At 50.2% G+C, this 14,539-nt stretch overlaps 1 protein-coding gene across 2 annotated transcripts in view; it reads right to left on the bottom strand.

Annotated features, from left to right (window-relative positions):
- The window catches only part of LOC111173001 (zinc finger protein DPF3), a 108,068-nt gene that overhangs the window by 83,749 nt on the left and 9,780 nt on the right, over positions 1 to 14,539 (bottom strand). For both annotated transcript variants that reach the window (XR_002644069.3, XM_089907926.1), the window contains exon 2: positions 7,052 to 7,159. Coding sequence is in view for 1 of the 2 variants with exons in the window: in XM_089907926.1 (XP_089764052.1) it covers positions 7,052 to 7,159 (108 nt within the window). In the remaining variant the exon portion in view is untranslated. The remainder of the gene's footprint in view (positions 1 to 7,051; positions 7,160 to 14,539) is intronic.

A 14,539-nucleotide genomic window follows, 5' to 3' on the forward strand; every position in this document is an offset into this window, starting at 1 on the left:
AGCCTGAAGGAGCAGGAAGGAGGCCACGCGGCTAATAGGAAAGGACGTCCTAAGCAAAGGCACCATCGCGCAAAGGCCCTGAAACTGAGGCCTGTCTGCCCAGAGCACAGTGAGCCAGGGAAAGGGTAGGAGCCCAGTTCAGAGAGTTCTGGGGCCTTGAACGGCTGTGTAGGCCATTGCGAGAATGCTGCCTTCTAATTCTGAAGCCATTGGTAGTTTCAAGCAAAGGGTGACATTATGATGCCTATGTATATTTTTTAAATTTTATTTTATTATTTTTTTATACATCAGGTTCTTCTTAGTTATCTGTTTTATACATATTAGTGTATATATGTCAAGCCAATCTCCCAATTCATCCCACCACCACCACTACCCCCCCCCCCGCCCGCTTTCCCCGCTTGGTGTCCGTATGTTTGCTCTCTCTGTCTGTGTCTCTATTTCTGCCTTGCAAACTGGTTCATCTGTACCATTTTCCGAGGTTCCACATATTTGCGTTAATATACGATATTTGTTTTTCTCTTTCTGACTTCCTTCACTCTGTATGACAGACTCTAGGTCCACCCACATCTCTGCAAATGACCCAGTTTTGTTCCTTTCTGTGGCTGAGTGATATTCCACTACATATATGCACCACATCTCCTCTAGCCATCCGCCCGTTGGTGGGCGTTTAGCTGATGATGGCTACGTGTTGACAGGATCACTGTGAAGTCAACTGAAGGGAGGTGAGGGCCGAGTGAGGAGGCCAGTTAGGAGTGACTGCAGCAGGCGTGGAGCCCCGCCAACGAGCCGGCGCTTAGGAGAGGGCCCTGTCCTCGTGGTGCCTATGTCCAGCCAGAGGGCAGGCCCCTAGCCCCTGAGCAGGGGGCATCCCCACACAGTGAAGGAGGCTGGGTGCCCAGTGCCAAGGGGCACAGGTACAGAGCCATACCGGAGCAAGTCCACAGAGGAACGGTTCTCAGAGAAGAAGGCAGATCAGCCTAGGCCAAGGGCAGGAGAAAAGACCCAGCCAGACAGGCCTGGCCCAGCGCCACGGGATGACAGGCGTTAGTAAAACAGAGAGGAAGCCTTCCAGGTTTATCTCTGTGCTCTGGACAATGTATGCGAGAGGACTCAGTTCTGGGACACAAGGGGTGAGCTTGGGCAAGCTGTGGTTCTGGGAAAGGTAGATCCCACAGCCAGACGCCAGGTCTTTTCTCCTCAGGATAGAAGATACTAGACTCGGGCTTTTAAAAGACTCTAAGGCAGGGCTTCCCTGGTGGCGCAGTGGTTGAGAGTCCGCCTGCCGATGCAGGGGACACGGGTTCGTGCCCCGGTCCGGGAAGATCCCACATGCCGCGGAGCGGCTGGGCCCGTGAGCCATGGCCGCTGAGCCTGCGCGTCCGGAGCCTGTGCTCCGCAATGCAAGAGGCCACAACATTGAGAGGCCCGCGTACTGCAAAAAAAAAAAAAGACTCTAATGCAGACTGTGTTCCCATTCTGGCCAGACAGCACACACTCTTCCAGCTGGGCAGTGAGCTGCCTGCAATGAGCACGTGCTGGGGACAGAACAGGGTCGGCTGAGGCCCCCTCGGCCCACCTAGCAGCACTGCGTGGAGGTGGCATCATAGTGCCAAGTCCTCCAGCTCCACCCTCCCACTGGACCCTCAGAACAACCCCGGGAAACAAGCAGAGCAGCTGCCATGATCTGCATTTCAGATGAAGAATCAAGGCCAGAGTGGTTAGGTGACTGCCCAAAATCACACAGCCAGTGGGTGGAGAGGTCTGGACTTGAACCCAGGCCTTGTGATTCCTATTTGAGGCCTTTTCTCCTGCAGAGCACAGCTGTTCGACATAATGAAGGCCCCTATGGGCTAAAACCAAAGAGAGGCAAGAGGGCAAAGCTGGGACAGGCCCCATGGGCCAGGCTGGGTGCTAGATGGGGAGGCCAGGTCAGCGGCCGAAGGCTCTGCCTCTCCCACTCAATCTCCCTCATCCGTGCAATGGGCATGATGAGAGCTAAGCCACGTTCTTCAAGCTTGAGAACAGACACCAGGCACTTTTCTTTCCTTCATCCCTTTAATAAATCTTTGCTGTCCACCTATTATGTGCCAAGTCCGGTGCTGGGTGTTGGGGATACAGATGAAGGATTGGGTGGGCCTCTGCACTCAAAATGTGTGCCTTCCAGCGGGAGAGATACAAGTAAAAAGGCCCTGGCGTAACAGGGCGACAGCCTTACAACCTACGCTCTAAACATGGTTCCCCCAGGTCCAGCTGAAAAACCCAGCCATGGAAACTCTGCAGCAGCTGTGCACGCCGCCACCCAGCCGACTCCCAGCTGCCGCCCATTTCCTGGGCCAGCCCAGGCTCCCAGAGCCCTGCGAGACTCAAGCAGTGTCATAGGCCCAGGCCCAGTCCCCCGGACCCAGCGCCTTCCCCCAGACTGCCAGGAGGGCACAAAGCAGGGGCCGGAGCAGCCTGCCCACCTCTCTCCAGCTCACGAGGCCAACAAGAGCTGTGAAAAAGCTGCTGTTGCCGGCCTCCAGGATGGATGGCTGCAGCTCTGACACTGCAGGAAAGAGATAAATGACTGGTCATTTCCCCCTGATGCACTTGAAGGCATCCATTCTCCCCGCCATACCACGCTCAAGGAACCCCCTCGCAGAGACAGATAAGCACTGACATATGGGGTGGGAGAGTTCAGCGTCCTTCCCCCTTGGAAGGACACAGCCAGACTCCTCTGTGGGCCAGGGGAAGGTCACGCTGTCCGTTGGCTCACACCTGGCTGGGGGCTCCACGGGTCCCTGCCCCCACCTCCCCCAGTCTTGCCCACACCACCTGGCTCATCCCTGTGAGGAGCACACGGGAGACGGGGAGGCGGGGGCAGAGGGAGCCAGCTGACAGGCTCATCGATCTCAGGCTACATGCTTGGCACATCGGCAGCGTTCCGTAAGTTGTTCCCGGGCTGGGAGGGTGCTGGAGGAGTTGGGGGGACTGCCTCGAGGAGAAGAGAAATCGCACCGAACATCAGAGAGAAAACGGTGGAAGAAGCCCGGAGATTATTAAAATGTGGGCCATGTACAAAAGCAGTAGGGAACTAATTAAGATGCAGGATTTTCAAAAGCTGGGGAAGTTGGCCACAGCCTGCTCCCATCTGTAGAGTCCTGGCAGTTCAGTGCAGCAGGGACAGCACCCTAGGCACGCAAAGCAGGCCTCTCCACCGCTGCCCTCACAGGTGGGACTCAGGCCTCTGCCTGGACCGCCCCCTTGGGGGGCACCCCTCCGAGGGCCCCTGTGACTTGCTTGTTGGCCAGCTATGGCACCCTCTGCTTTGGGGCCGTACCCTAGCCTACCATCCCCTGAGGGTCCCTGCCTGACTGTTCATGTTCCCCCAACATGTGGTAGGGTGGTGATTATCCCGGTCATTCATGCCCAGTCACTGAGTGGCTGCCAAAAAAAACGAAGAGAAAGAACCAGAACCCTATTCCTGGCTGCCTTCCTTCCCATCACCCTTGGAATTTGGCAAGGGTGGCAAAGAGCCAGGCTGCTCCCTAAGTGTCCCGGAGCGGAAGGGCATTACAAGGCCTCAGGTACATTCCGGGAGCCCTACAGGTCTGAGACACCAGGATGAATGTGCGTGTTGAGTCCTGGAGCAACATGGCGCCAGTTCCAACAGGTTCCCCCATAGGGTTCTTTTCCTTGGCTTCACCACTGATAGCCCCTTGGGAAATTAACTTCCTAATTCAGTGCCACAGTTTCCCAATCTCTAAAACAAAGATAAAATCTGCTCCAGACCACAGGGACCAAAAGGTCTGGGGTCAGAAGATGCTAAACTGATCGAAGCAGACTATCTGAGGATTTAACCCAGAAGGACACAAGTTAAAAGTTTGTTCCCAGCCCTTTTTCCTCATTCAAAAACAAAAAGTGAAATTAAAGGCTCTTTTTTAATCAGCTGGCTTTTGCCCAACATCTGCCCGGCTTCAGGGCCTTCTGGTGGATATTCACTATCCACCTTTCTCTCCTGCCAGCTCAGCTTCCCCTTTGCAAGCGCAGAGCTCCATTCTTGGGGGAACGGTCCAGGGGAGGCCCCTCTCTGGCACCAGGCTCCTGCCCCTCTTCACGTTGCCTGAGTTGTGATGGCTGTGCCCTGAAACACCTTGCATGCACCTCTGCAGCCAGGTGCAAGCTGCAGAGAGCGCTGAACTCCGTTGTCAGTCAGCGGAGAGAAATAATGTTGCGTGTGTTGTCCTTCAGATGCCCAGGCAAGTGGGAGGTTTGCAAGATGTTTATTCAGGACTGATTGGAGGGGTGATGTCAGGCGTGAGAAACACATAGGTCCAGGGACGTTGAGAATGCTTTCAAATTCCAAAGAGCTCGCCCCAGCTGTCATCCTCATCCCACCCACACACAGACACATTTTTATTTTCAGCAAGTAGTAAAGAAATATAGGCAGGATGGCATATTCACAGTGAGGGAGATGGGCTGAGGACTGCAGGCCTAGGGAGGACTCCATCAGTGTAAGTTTAGCCCAGGAACAAACGACTTCACAGCAGCCATGATGGGCTCCCCACTTGCCACCCTGTGGTGCCATAGATGAGCTCTGTGCTGGGCGGGGGCTCTGCAGCCCTGCCCTCAGACCTGCTCCGAGGCCCCTCAGATTCCTGCGTGGACACCCCCTCCCCTTGCCCTGACCTGGTTTCCTGACAAAGCTCTCCGCTCTGAAGACCTGGGGTCAAGGACAAGTCTAAGCCACGTTTAACCCTGGCCTTTGTTGCTGAAAGCTGCCCGCCACTGGCTGGACTCAGGCAGGGACGCAAAGGAAGACAGGAGGGACAAACCGGGTGCTGGCATGACAAATTGCTTGTGGCATCTCCTTATTATGCATAGAAAGGTCTGACATGGAAGGAAACTCATGCCTTGAGACAATTCCCCTCCAGGCCGGTGTCCAGTCTCTCACAAGTCAGGGGAACTCTCTCCTCTGAGAACTCTACTGATGGTAGAGCCCAAGGGAGGCTCCAAGAATCCTAGACATAACTGCATTCCTAGAGCCTGTCAAGGGGAGCTCAGCAGCACAGGCATCACCTAGGAGCTTGGTAGAGATGGAGAATCTTGGTCCTCACCCCAGACCTGCTGAGTTAGAATCTGCATTTTATCAGATCCCAAGGACTGCATCCCCAGAACGCACACTGAAGTTTGAGAAACACTGGTTTTGAAGACTTACAGGTGGCCGGACCACAAGTCAGTACGGCATGACTCCACACCATCTACAGCTTCTTTATTAAACATAAACGATTGTCAATACGAACAATTTATTTTGGAGGTATGGGCTTCCTCCTTTGTTGTCCCAGATCTGGAAGTGGTCTGAGTCCTGGTCTCTTGGAAGTGGCACAGATGAGTGATGAGGTAATCCTTAACTGGATTATCCTTTTTTTTTTTTTCTTTGCAGTACACGGGCCTCTCACTGTTGTGGCCTCTCCCATTGCGGAGCACAGGCTCTGGACATGCAGGCTCAGCGGCCATGGCTCACGGGCCCAGCCGCTCCGCGGCATGTGGGATCTTCCCGGACCGGGGCACAAACCTGTGTCCCCTGCATCAGCAGGTGGACTGTCAACCACTGCGCCACCAGGGAAGCCCTGGATTATGCTTTGAGTGTAATTCTAGAACCACTCTGGCTAATATGGGGACCACTAGCCACGTGTGGCAATAAGCACTTGAAATGTGGCTAGTTTGCAATGAAATGTGTTAAAAGATACACAATGGAATTAAAAAACAATACCAAAAAAAGTAAAATACCTCGTTCATAATTTTTATACTGATTACACGCTGAAATGATATTATTCATATGTTAAGTTAAATAGAATCTATTGTTAAGATTAATTTCACCTGTTTCTTTTTCCTTTTTTAAATGTGGCTACTAGAAAATGTAAAATGACACATGTGGCTCACAATCGTGATCCAGGAGACTTGGCTCTCCTACAGCCTGCATCTCAGGGAGTTTGGGACAGCCCCAGTCATCACCCTGGAGTGTCTGTAAGGGTCTGTAAATTGTGCAAGGCCATTTGAGAACTTGGGTGGAGCACCCGCCCCTAATAAATAAAACTTTTGCACAAGTGAAATGTGAGTTAGGGTGAAAATTTGCAGCATGCTTAACAAGGGAACTGTGAGAAAGCATCCCGAAGAACCGTTAAGTAGAGATTTTGCAGAAAAAACACAGCCTAAGGAGCCAGTGTGAAAAGGCAGGAGTGAGGTAACGCTGCCAGGCAGCCAGCCTTGACAGGCCTGTGTTGTTTGATGACAGTGGGAGGGGGCATGTCAGCTCTGCCTTTGCCCCACTTAACAGCACTGTTGCCACCACTCTGAGTCATGTCGCAGCTCTGGCATCCCCCAAACCAGACCTTCCCTTAAAGCTAAGGACCCAGGGCAATCACTTGGCCTTGCTGCAGCAAGGTCTGAAGACTGCCGCCCGCTCAGAAGTGTAATAACAGATCAGTAGTCAAGAAAACTAACCAATTCCTTCTGCACAGCCACAAAGCAATCAACATCACCTAGAGGCAAATTTTGAACTCAAACTCTCTCATTTCCATGTCCAAGATGGGTTCTGTTTTTAGTGACTGGCCCCACTCGTGTAAGATGCTCCATTAGCTCATTTCCAGTAAGGGTGGGAGAGGGTACATGGTGCACTGTCCTCCTTTGAAACAGCCTAGGACGAGTTTTCCTTACTTGAGGCCATGGGAAGGTATCACCCGGCCCAAAAGAGCTGCAGCTCCTTCAGCTCTGTTGGGAAAGTCATTCATCCTGGGCCTGTTCCCACACTGTGCCTGCTTGCTCTCCTCTCCTGGGGTGGCAAGAGAAAGACAAGAGGAAGGGGAAGGCCCGAAACACCTAGAGGGAGAGAAGCTTGGTGAGGCTGGGGGCATGTGGATGTGTTTATTCCTGAAAGCGCCATGTAGGCACGTTCACTCTCCTGGAAAACTCAGCTCTATGGACAAAGCGGCAGAGCAACCTTGTCCTCAGCCAGCCCAGCACCCCCGACCTCTCCCATCGCTGGCCCAGCCAAGCTCCACAGGGCACTGACCAGGTTTTATTTCCAGCAGCCGCAGCTTCGGATCCTCAGGTGGGTGCAATCGTCTCTTCTTACGCCAGCAGCGGGCAGGGTACGTGTATAGCTGGCCCGGGGCGAGGCCTGTGGACAGAGACAGTGTAAAGATTAAATGCTCCAGGCTGGATCTAACCTTCTCATTCACAGTGAGGAAAGTGAAGCCCAGAGACGTGAAGTGACTTGTCAAGGTCACACAGCTGGTAGACGGTAGAGCCCAGGCAGAATCTAGGTCATCTGACCCCAGGACCCTTGCTCTGTCTGCTCTACCATGCTGCCTCAGTAGACACATGCCAAAATGAGCCATCACTGTGACCAAAATCAGTTCTGCTCTCTTGGCCTAGGAAGAAAATCAGAGGGACCTCCAAACCACAAGAAGGACTCTTCCAGATTTACCCTCATCACAGTGTTTCCAAGGCAGTGCATATCCAGCTACCGCCCATCAACTGCCCCTCTGTCCAGGTCAAGCAGGTTCCCTTCAAGGGGGAGCAGCAGAAGTCATTCTGTCTACCTACGGACAGCCTGGATTGGGCAACATTTCAAGGAAACAGGATCAAGGCGCTAGATCTCCTACCCACTGGCTTCTTCCACCCACTGATAGCTGCTGGCAGCTCGCGGAAGCCAAAGGGAGCCCTGTGCCACCTCCATCAGAATATAAGCCTGCATAGCCAGCATACCTGTACAGCCCTGCCCACCTGCCTGGGCGTTACCAAAAAAAAAAATGGGCAGGAGTTCAGCGGCTGGCCTTATGTGTCACATGGTCTCCCAACAAGAATCACCATTTAGATTTGGCTTTTGACATGAAAGCTCCACAGCAGCAGCATCTGTCATGCCGAGCACCCCATGAGGAGCCTTCCAGCTCAACAGACAACAGTCTCACGGCTCCTGCGGCATATGCTGGGCAGCCTGAGGCCTTGGAGGAATGTGGACTCCCTGCACTAGACCCTGGTTTGTTCCCAGAGAAAAGGGCAGCGGGTGGAGGCTGAGGGGAGAGGAAGAGGGCTGAAGACTGGTTAGGCGGTTAGCAGATTAAAAATACTGCTCAATGCACCCCAAAATGAACCAGCAAGCCCACTGACCCACCCCCGCTAGAGTGAAAGCCTGGTGAGGACAGGAACTTTGTCTTGTTCAGGTCAGAATCCCCAGAACCAGAACTGTGGCTGACACAGAGAAGAATCAAACTAAACATTTGCAGAATGAGTGAGTGAGTGAGTGAATGGAAGAATATGTTCCAGTTCACTTTCATGGAAGTCACAACTCGGTCTTCTGTAGTAAACATGGCATGTGACAGCTGTTAGAGACAGGCAGCCTCCTATGAGAGGGGCACTTCCTAGACCTAGGACCATGAGTAGAAAACATCAGGACCCTATTCCCATCTGCTGTCTTCCATTTTGGGGGGTTTAAAAGTTAAGAGAAAAAACGGCTTCATTTTTGCATTTTTCAGAGAAAAACCTACAAAAGTTTCATTGCTACATGTCCATTCATTCATTTTTCATTTGTACTTGTCATCTCTACCCGTGCATAGATTTGGGTCCAAAGCAGAGGACCAGCGTTAAAGGAAACAAAATTTTCCAATTCTTTCTATGTGCTAAGTTTCATTTTTAACCACACAGCTGCTCCCACAGGTTGCCAGGCTGTGAACAAGCTGGAGGTTCTGACCCTTCCCCCTTTGATTCTTAGAAACCATCAAGGGTGATAGAGCCTACAGGCTCCAGAAATATCTCTGATGTTATGAGCTAAGGGCTCATCATGTCCTAGAGTCCTTCTAATACTTGACTTCGTTGATAACTGTAAGGTCTTCCGCACAGTAGGAGGATCCTGAAGCTCTGAGTGCCTTGAGCTCTGAGGACCAGACTTGTGACTGATTTATAGAAGACACAATGAATCCAAAAAATAAGCTTGGTCTCGCTCCCATATGAGGTCCAGTTTTGACCTCTGTTTGAGGGAAGGCATCACTGGGAATAGTTTGATGTTTCTGGTGTGTTTCACTCCAGGGCCATGTCACCTCTCACCTCATAATTCCTGAGTGGGTACATTGAGTCAGAGTCCCTTCCAGATGTTTTGGCCACTTCTGGGGCTGGTGTTCCCCAGGATCCCAGAGAAGGCCAAGTACAAGGGCTGGCCTGCTGCTCTATATCCCAGAACTGGTCCCATAATCCCACTTATCTTGGATTAGCAATTCTCAATCCAGGCTGAAGCCAAAATCACCTGGAGAACTTCTTATTAACACCAATGCCCCCAATCCATGCCAGAGCTACCCAATCCAAATGTAGGTAGGCGGGGAATTGAGCAACTCTTTTCTATTTAAGAACTCTATAGCTTTTTATAATAGCTGACAAAGAGCCTCTGGATGTCTAAGCATCATCTAGTTACTGCCTGGATGTCCTCTCTGATGTACCAAGACTAGTTAGTCTAATGGTTTTTCCAGTAGATTCCCAAGGTTCCCTGTATTTTTCCCAAGCCACTGTCATTAACTGCCTACTTACTAGACTGTCATCTCCACTGGTTTTATAAGATCCAGGGTGGCAGGAACCATGTCCACCTCAAGTATCCCCAGTGCTTAGCACAGTGCCTGGAGGGCATATCAAGAAATACTTATCAAATAAATTCAACCAGAACTGAACCAGCCTCAGAAATGCGGGAAGTGAATGACCCTTAGCCCCTGCTGTTCCTGGCTCCAGGAGACTCCTCCATCCACATCCAAACCGTCCAGGAAGGACCCCTTGAACGGAGCACAGAACCCACCCCACCCATGCCAAGACCGGAGCCTCCGTGCCTTAGGCTCTTTCTTGCCCCACGCGCTGCTTCATGGTATTTCCAACCTGACCAAAAGCAGGTTAGTGAGAAGGAACTGGTCCAGACCAGCATACGCAAAAGGTCTAAGTGACAAGAGGTCAAAAGTGTCAGCGCTCGTCCAAGTCTTCCACCCTCCCTGAGACTGCGGTCACCACACTTGTTGGTCAGCTGCCTGGGGCCACTCAGCCTGTGGCTGCAGGTCCACTCTCCCAGGAGAGTCCATTTTAGTAAGTAGTTTGAATGTCCAGAAGAAGGGATTGTCTTTATTTCATTCTTTAACTTTCTCTAGTAGATTGGAGAAGCTCCACAGTGCAGAGGACAAGGGCGAGTCCTCATACCCCCATTCCCTGCTACCCTGGAAATCTCACCACACCTATCTGAGCCTGTCTCTTTGCCTGTAAGATACGGGCGGTAATAATACCCACCTTACAAGGACTGTCGTGGGGATTAGCTCATATTCAAGAAGAAGCTCTTTATAACCATGAAGCATTGTACAAATGTCAGTTATTAATTATCATGAATTAGCTGAGTTAGACGAGCCTGGACTCTCTGCCCACGTGACATGACAAGGCTGCTCTTTGCTCCTTTAGCCACGAGGGTGGAAACAGGCCTGCCTTTGATGTCTGCTTCAACTCGTATCAACAAGCAAATGGCCCCAAGAACTCTCTCAGGGCTCCCGCCCCCTTCCTTGCCCTCCTCCCTGGGCTGGCAGGCACCAGGGTGCCTTTACAGGGCCAACACGTTCAGCCCTGGAGTTCCACTTATAGAGGGATGAGCAGAGCCCCATGAGAGTTATATTGTTTATCTCATTAGAACAGGAGGCACATAACTCAAGCCCATGTGTGTGGTGGACAGAGGGAGGAAGAGGAGGGGGGGAGGGGGAGGATAGAGGCACAGCTGCGGCCAGGGAAATTAACCTGGAGGAGGGAGCCTGGGGCTAGGGGGGATATGGAAGAGGGGAAGGGGGAGGCGGTAGACAAGAGGGGGGACCAATCCTCCCCGTAACCAAGGCCACAGCAACTCCTCCATTCACACACCCCACTGAGCAAACTGCTTTGCTATTACTTTGATCTGCAGCTCCAGGTACACTTAGGTGCAAGCACAACGGACGCACATGCACACACGCACATCCACATGGGAACTCACACACTGGATGGTGGGAGAACTGGCTTCATAGGAAAATTCAGCAGGATGAGCTCGGTGCCTGTGCAGTCGGCAGACTCCAGGCAAATCACTTGTTATATGTGTGGCCTACGTTCAGCAGGTGCGTCCTGAGTGTGTGAGCATCTCTGACAGACACAGCATGAGCCATTAAGAATTCAGAAGATGAAATGGGATAGGAACAGATGTGAAAAGAAGAAACAGAATGGCTTCCTCTTCCGCAGACCAGAGCTGAGCAGTGGCATTCAAGCCCACCCAGAGAAGGGCTTTGCCTGCAGCAGCTCAGGGAGGTGGCCCGAGGCTCCCCACAACAGAAAGCTCATTACTTCACAGGACAGACTGTTGGCCAACTCTTACTGTGATAAGGAGCCTTGCCCTTATTTTGAATCAAAATCTACCTTCCTGTTATATACTTATGCCAATTTGTCCACCCTCGGTCCCAAGAGTGAACAGGTGTCATCTGCATCCCAGCCACCCACCCCATCCACCTGCTTGGGTTTGAAGGAGAGCCTACGGAGAGGACGGAGAACTGGAGGGCAATGGGAGTTGGAAGAAAGAGGCAGTGACTACACCTGCTCGTGAGCCTGGGATTCTTCACCAAGACTGGGCATCAGAATTGCAGAAGTAGTTATCGAAAAGGGCAGATGGCAGCTTGGTTCCAGTCCAATCCTACCGAACCAGAATAACAGAGATTCACCAAGACAACTGTAGTTTGAAAAACTCTCACATAAGGAACTTCGAACAAGATCAAATCTTACTCATATTTATTTCCCCAGGGCCCGGCACATAATAGGTGCTCCATTAATGTTTGTGGCTGAGGATGCCAATTTGGACCAACTGCAGAGTTGGAGGGATGAGTGATAAGCCCCGGGTAGGGCTTGAGGAGTGGGGAAGATGTATTTCCCAAGCACTTATAGCCATGTCATGTCCTAGTGCTCTGTCATCCTCTCTTCTCCTGGCTTATATAAGAGCTGCCCTGATCTCATGGACCGCCTCTTCAGTGGAGCATTCCTGAACCACCCCAGGCCACAGTGCCTCTTCTCTTCCCTGAAAGTCTGGAGTCCTGGGCACTTGGCACCACGTGACAGCACTTGGCGTGGCTCTCTGTCTGGCTGCCCGACCATCCCCTTCCTGCCTCCCCTCCCATTCTTCCCTGTAAGCTTCTCTCTAAGATTCAATTTCAGTGTCCCGTGTGCCAGGACTGCCCTGGCAAGGTAGACCTCAAATCCATAATGCTGCCTGCTTCTTCTGGCCCAGAAGTTCCCAAGCCCCTCACTGGTCCCATCACACACAAAAGCTGACAGAGTAACAGTAGCTAACATTTACTGAGCTCTTACTCTGCTCTAGGCTAGCACCTTATACTCAATGCTATCTCATTGTGACAAAAAGCCTACGAGACATTTAAAGGATGAGGATAGTGAGAAAAGCAGTGATTAAGTAACTGGTGCAGGGTCATACAGCTCATAAGCGTAGCCTAGCTATCATTTCTTTAACAAATGGGGATATACACACATATATATACATACATATATGTTGTGTGCTTGCACAGAGTTTTTTAATGGAAAGATAAACCAAAAATTAATTTTTTAAAAAAGTTACAGGGAAAATAAAAACAGAATAATAGTAACAAGAAGAAGAGAAAGTTGCCTTTAGAAAGAAGAAAGGAACAGGGTAAAAGAACAGAGATAGAATAGAGCTAGACTCTCTCTCTGAATATACCATGCTTTGTAGATTTGACTTTAGAACCATGTAAATATTTTATATTATTAAATTAAATTAAAATATAAAAACAAACATCTGCTTCTAGCTAAAATGGTTTACCAAGGACCAGATTTACCTTCCCACCTGAAGCCAAGATAGAGAAAAAAATGAAACAAGAGTTTTCAAGACACTGGCCATCGGGCAATGAAGGACCATGATCCCTGAGATACTGGAAATGAACAAGATGAGTCCTATGACTGCCCGGGCTTACTTCCTTGAGAGAGTTTCCAGAGTGCAGCACAAGGAGGAGGAACATGGGTAGAACCCAGCCAACTTCCTGAGTCTGAACTGAAGAGAAAGAGCTGAGAGTCTGGGAAGACCAAGGTAACTAGAATTCAAGGAAAAGAATAGTAAAAAGAAGAAAGCGGCACAGAGAAAGAACTGTGGAGATACACAAAGGGTCCCCTTCAAGTATTCAGCTCAGTACTGATGAGAGCATGCTTGTAAGGAATCTACTCAATGCCGAGGAAAGCACCACCTGTAAGAACAGAGGTGTGCCTGGTTTGCACAAGGGGCTGAGAATAGTCTGTTCCCACAAGCATGCTGGGAAAGTCTCATGATTCATGGAGTACTGGGTAGGGTACACAGAATGGTCTTGCCTCACTAATGAGGAATAATTAGCCCTAGGCTAAGCACTGCTCCAGTTCCACCTAACAAATCTTAAAAGCAAGATAAGAAAAGATCAAATTGTTTCCAAGTCACTTGACAGTGAACCAAAACAAAGTTCCAGAATATTTACAGGAATAAAAAATATATACCGTACCCAGCAAGGTAAAATTCACAAAGTTGGACATCCAATCAAAAATTACAAGGCATGTAAAGAAGCTAGAAAATATGACCTACAATGAGAGGGGGAAAAAAATCAATTGAAACCAACCCAGAATTGACACTGATGTTAGAATTAGCAGCAAGAACACTAAAACAGTTATTATTTGTATTCCATATGTTTAAAAGTTAAAAACAGTTTGTTTTAAAAGACTCCAATTTGACTTCTAAAAATGAAAACTACAATGTGTGAGATTAAAAACATACTGGATGGAATTAATGCCAGATTAGACACTGGAGAAGAAAATATTAGAACACTTAAAAACATAGCAATATGGGCTTCCCTCATAGCGCAGTGGTTAAGAATCCACCTGCCAATGCAGGAGACATGGGTTTGAGCCCTGGTCCGGGAAGATCCCACATGCCGCGAAGCAACTAAGCCCGTGCACAACAACTACTGAGCCTGCGCTCTAGAGCCCGTGAGCCACAACTACTGAGCCTGCATGCCGCCAACTACTGAAGCCCGCGCACCTAGAGCCCGTGCTCCGCCACGAGAAGCCACCTCAATGAGAAGCCTGCGCACCACAACAAAGAGTAGCCCCCACTTGCCGCAGCTAGAGAAAGCCCGCATGCAACAATGATGACCCAACACAGCCAAAAATAAAAATAAATAAAATAAATAAATTTAAAAAAACAATCAATGTAACTCATCATATTAACAAACTACAAAAGCAAAACCACATAATCATCTCAATAGACTCAGCAAAATCAGTTGACAAAAACCAACATCCAATCCTGATTTAAAACTGTCAAACTAGAAATAGGAGCATCCTCAATCTGATAAAGAGCAACTACAAAAAACCTACAGCTGGGACTTCCCTGGCAGTCCACTGGTTAAGACTCCGCACTTCCACTGCAGGGGGCAGGGGTTTGATCCCTGGTTGGGGAACTAAGATCCTGCATGCCACGCAGTATGGCAATAAA

This window comes from Delphinapterus leucas, chromosome 2 (assembly GCF_059928025.1).
Source record: "Delphinapterus leucas isolate spDelLeu-1000000601 "Yukka" chromosome 2, BTC_Dleu_Yukka2, whole genome shotgun sequence".
Taxonomy (NCBI): Eukaryota; Metazoa; Chordata; class Mammalia; order Artiodactyla; family Monodontidae; genus Delphinapterus; species Delphinapterus leucas.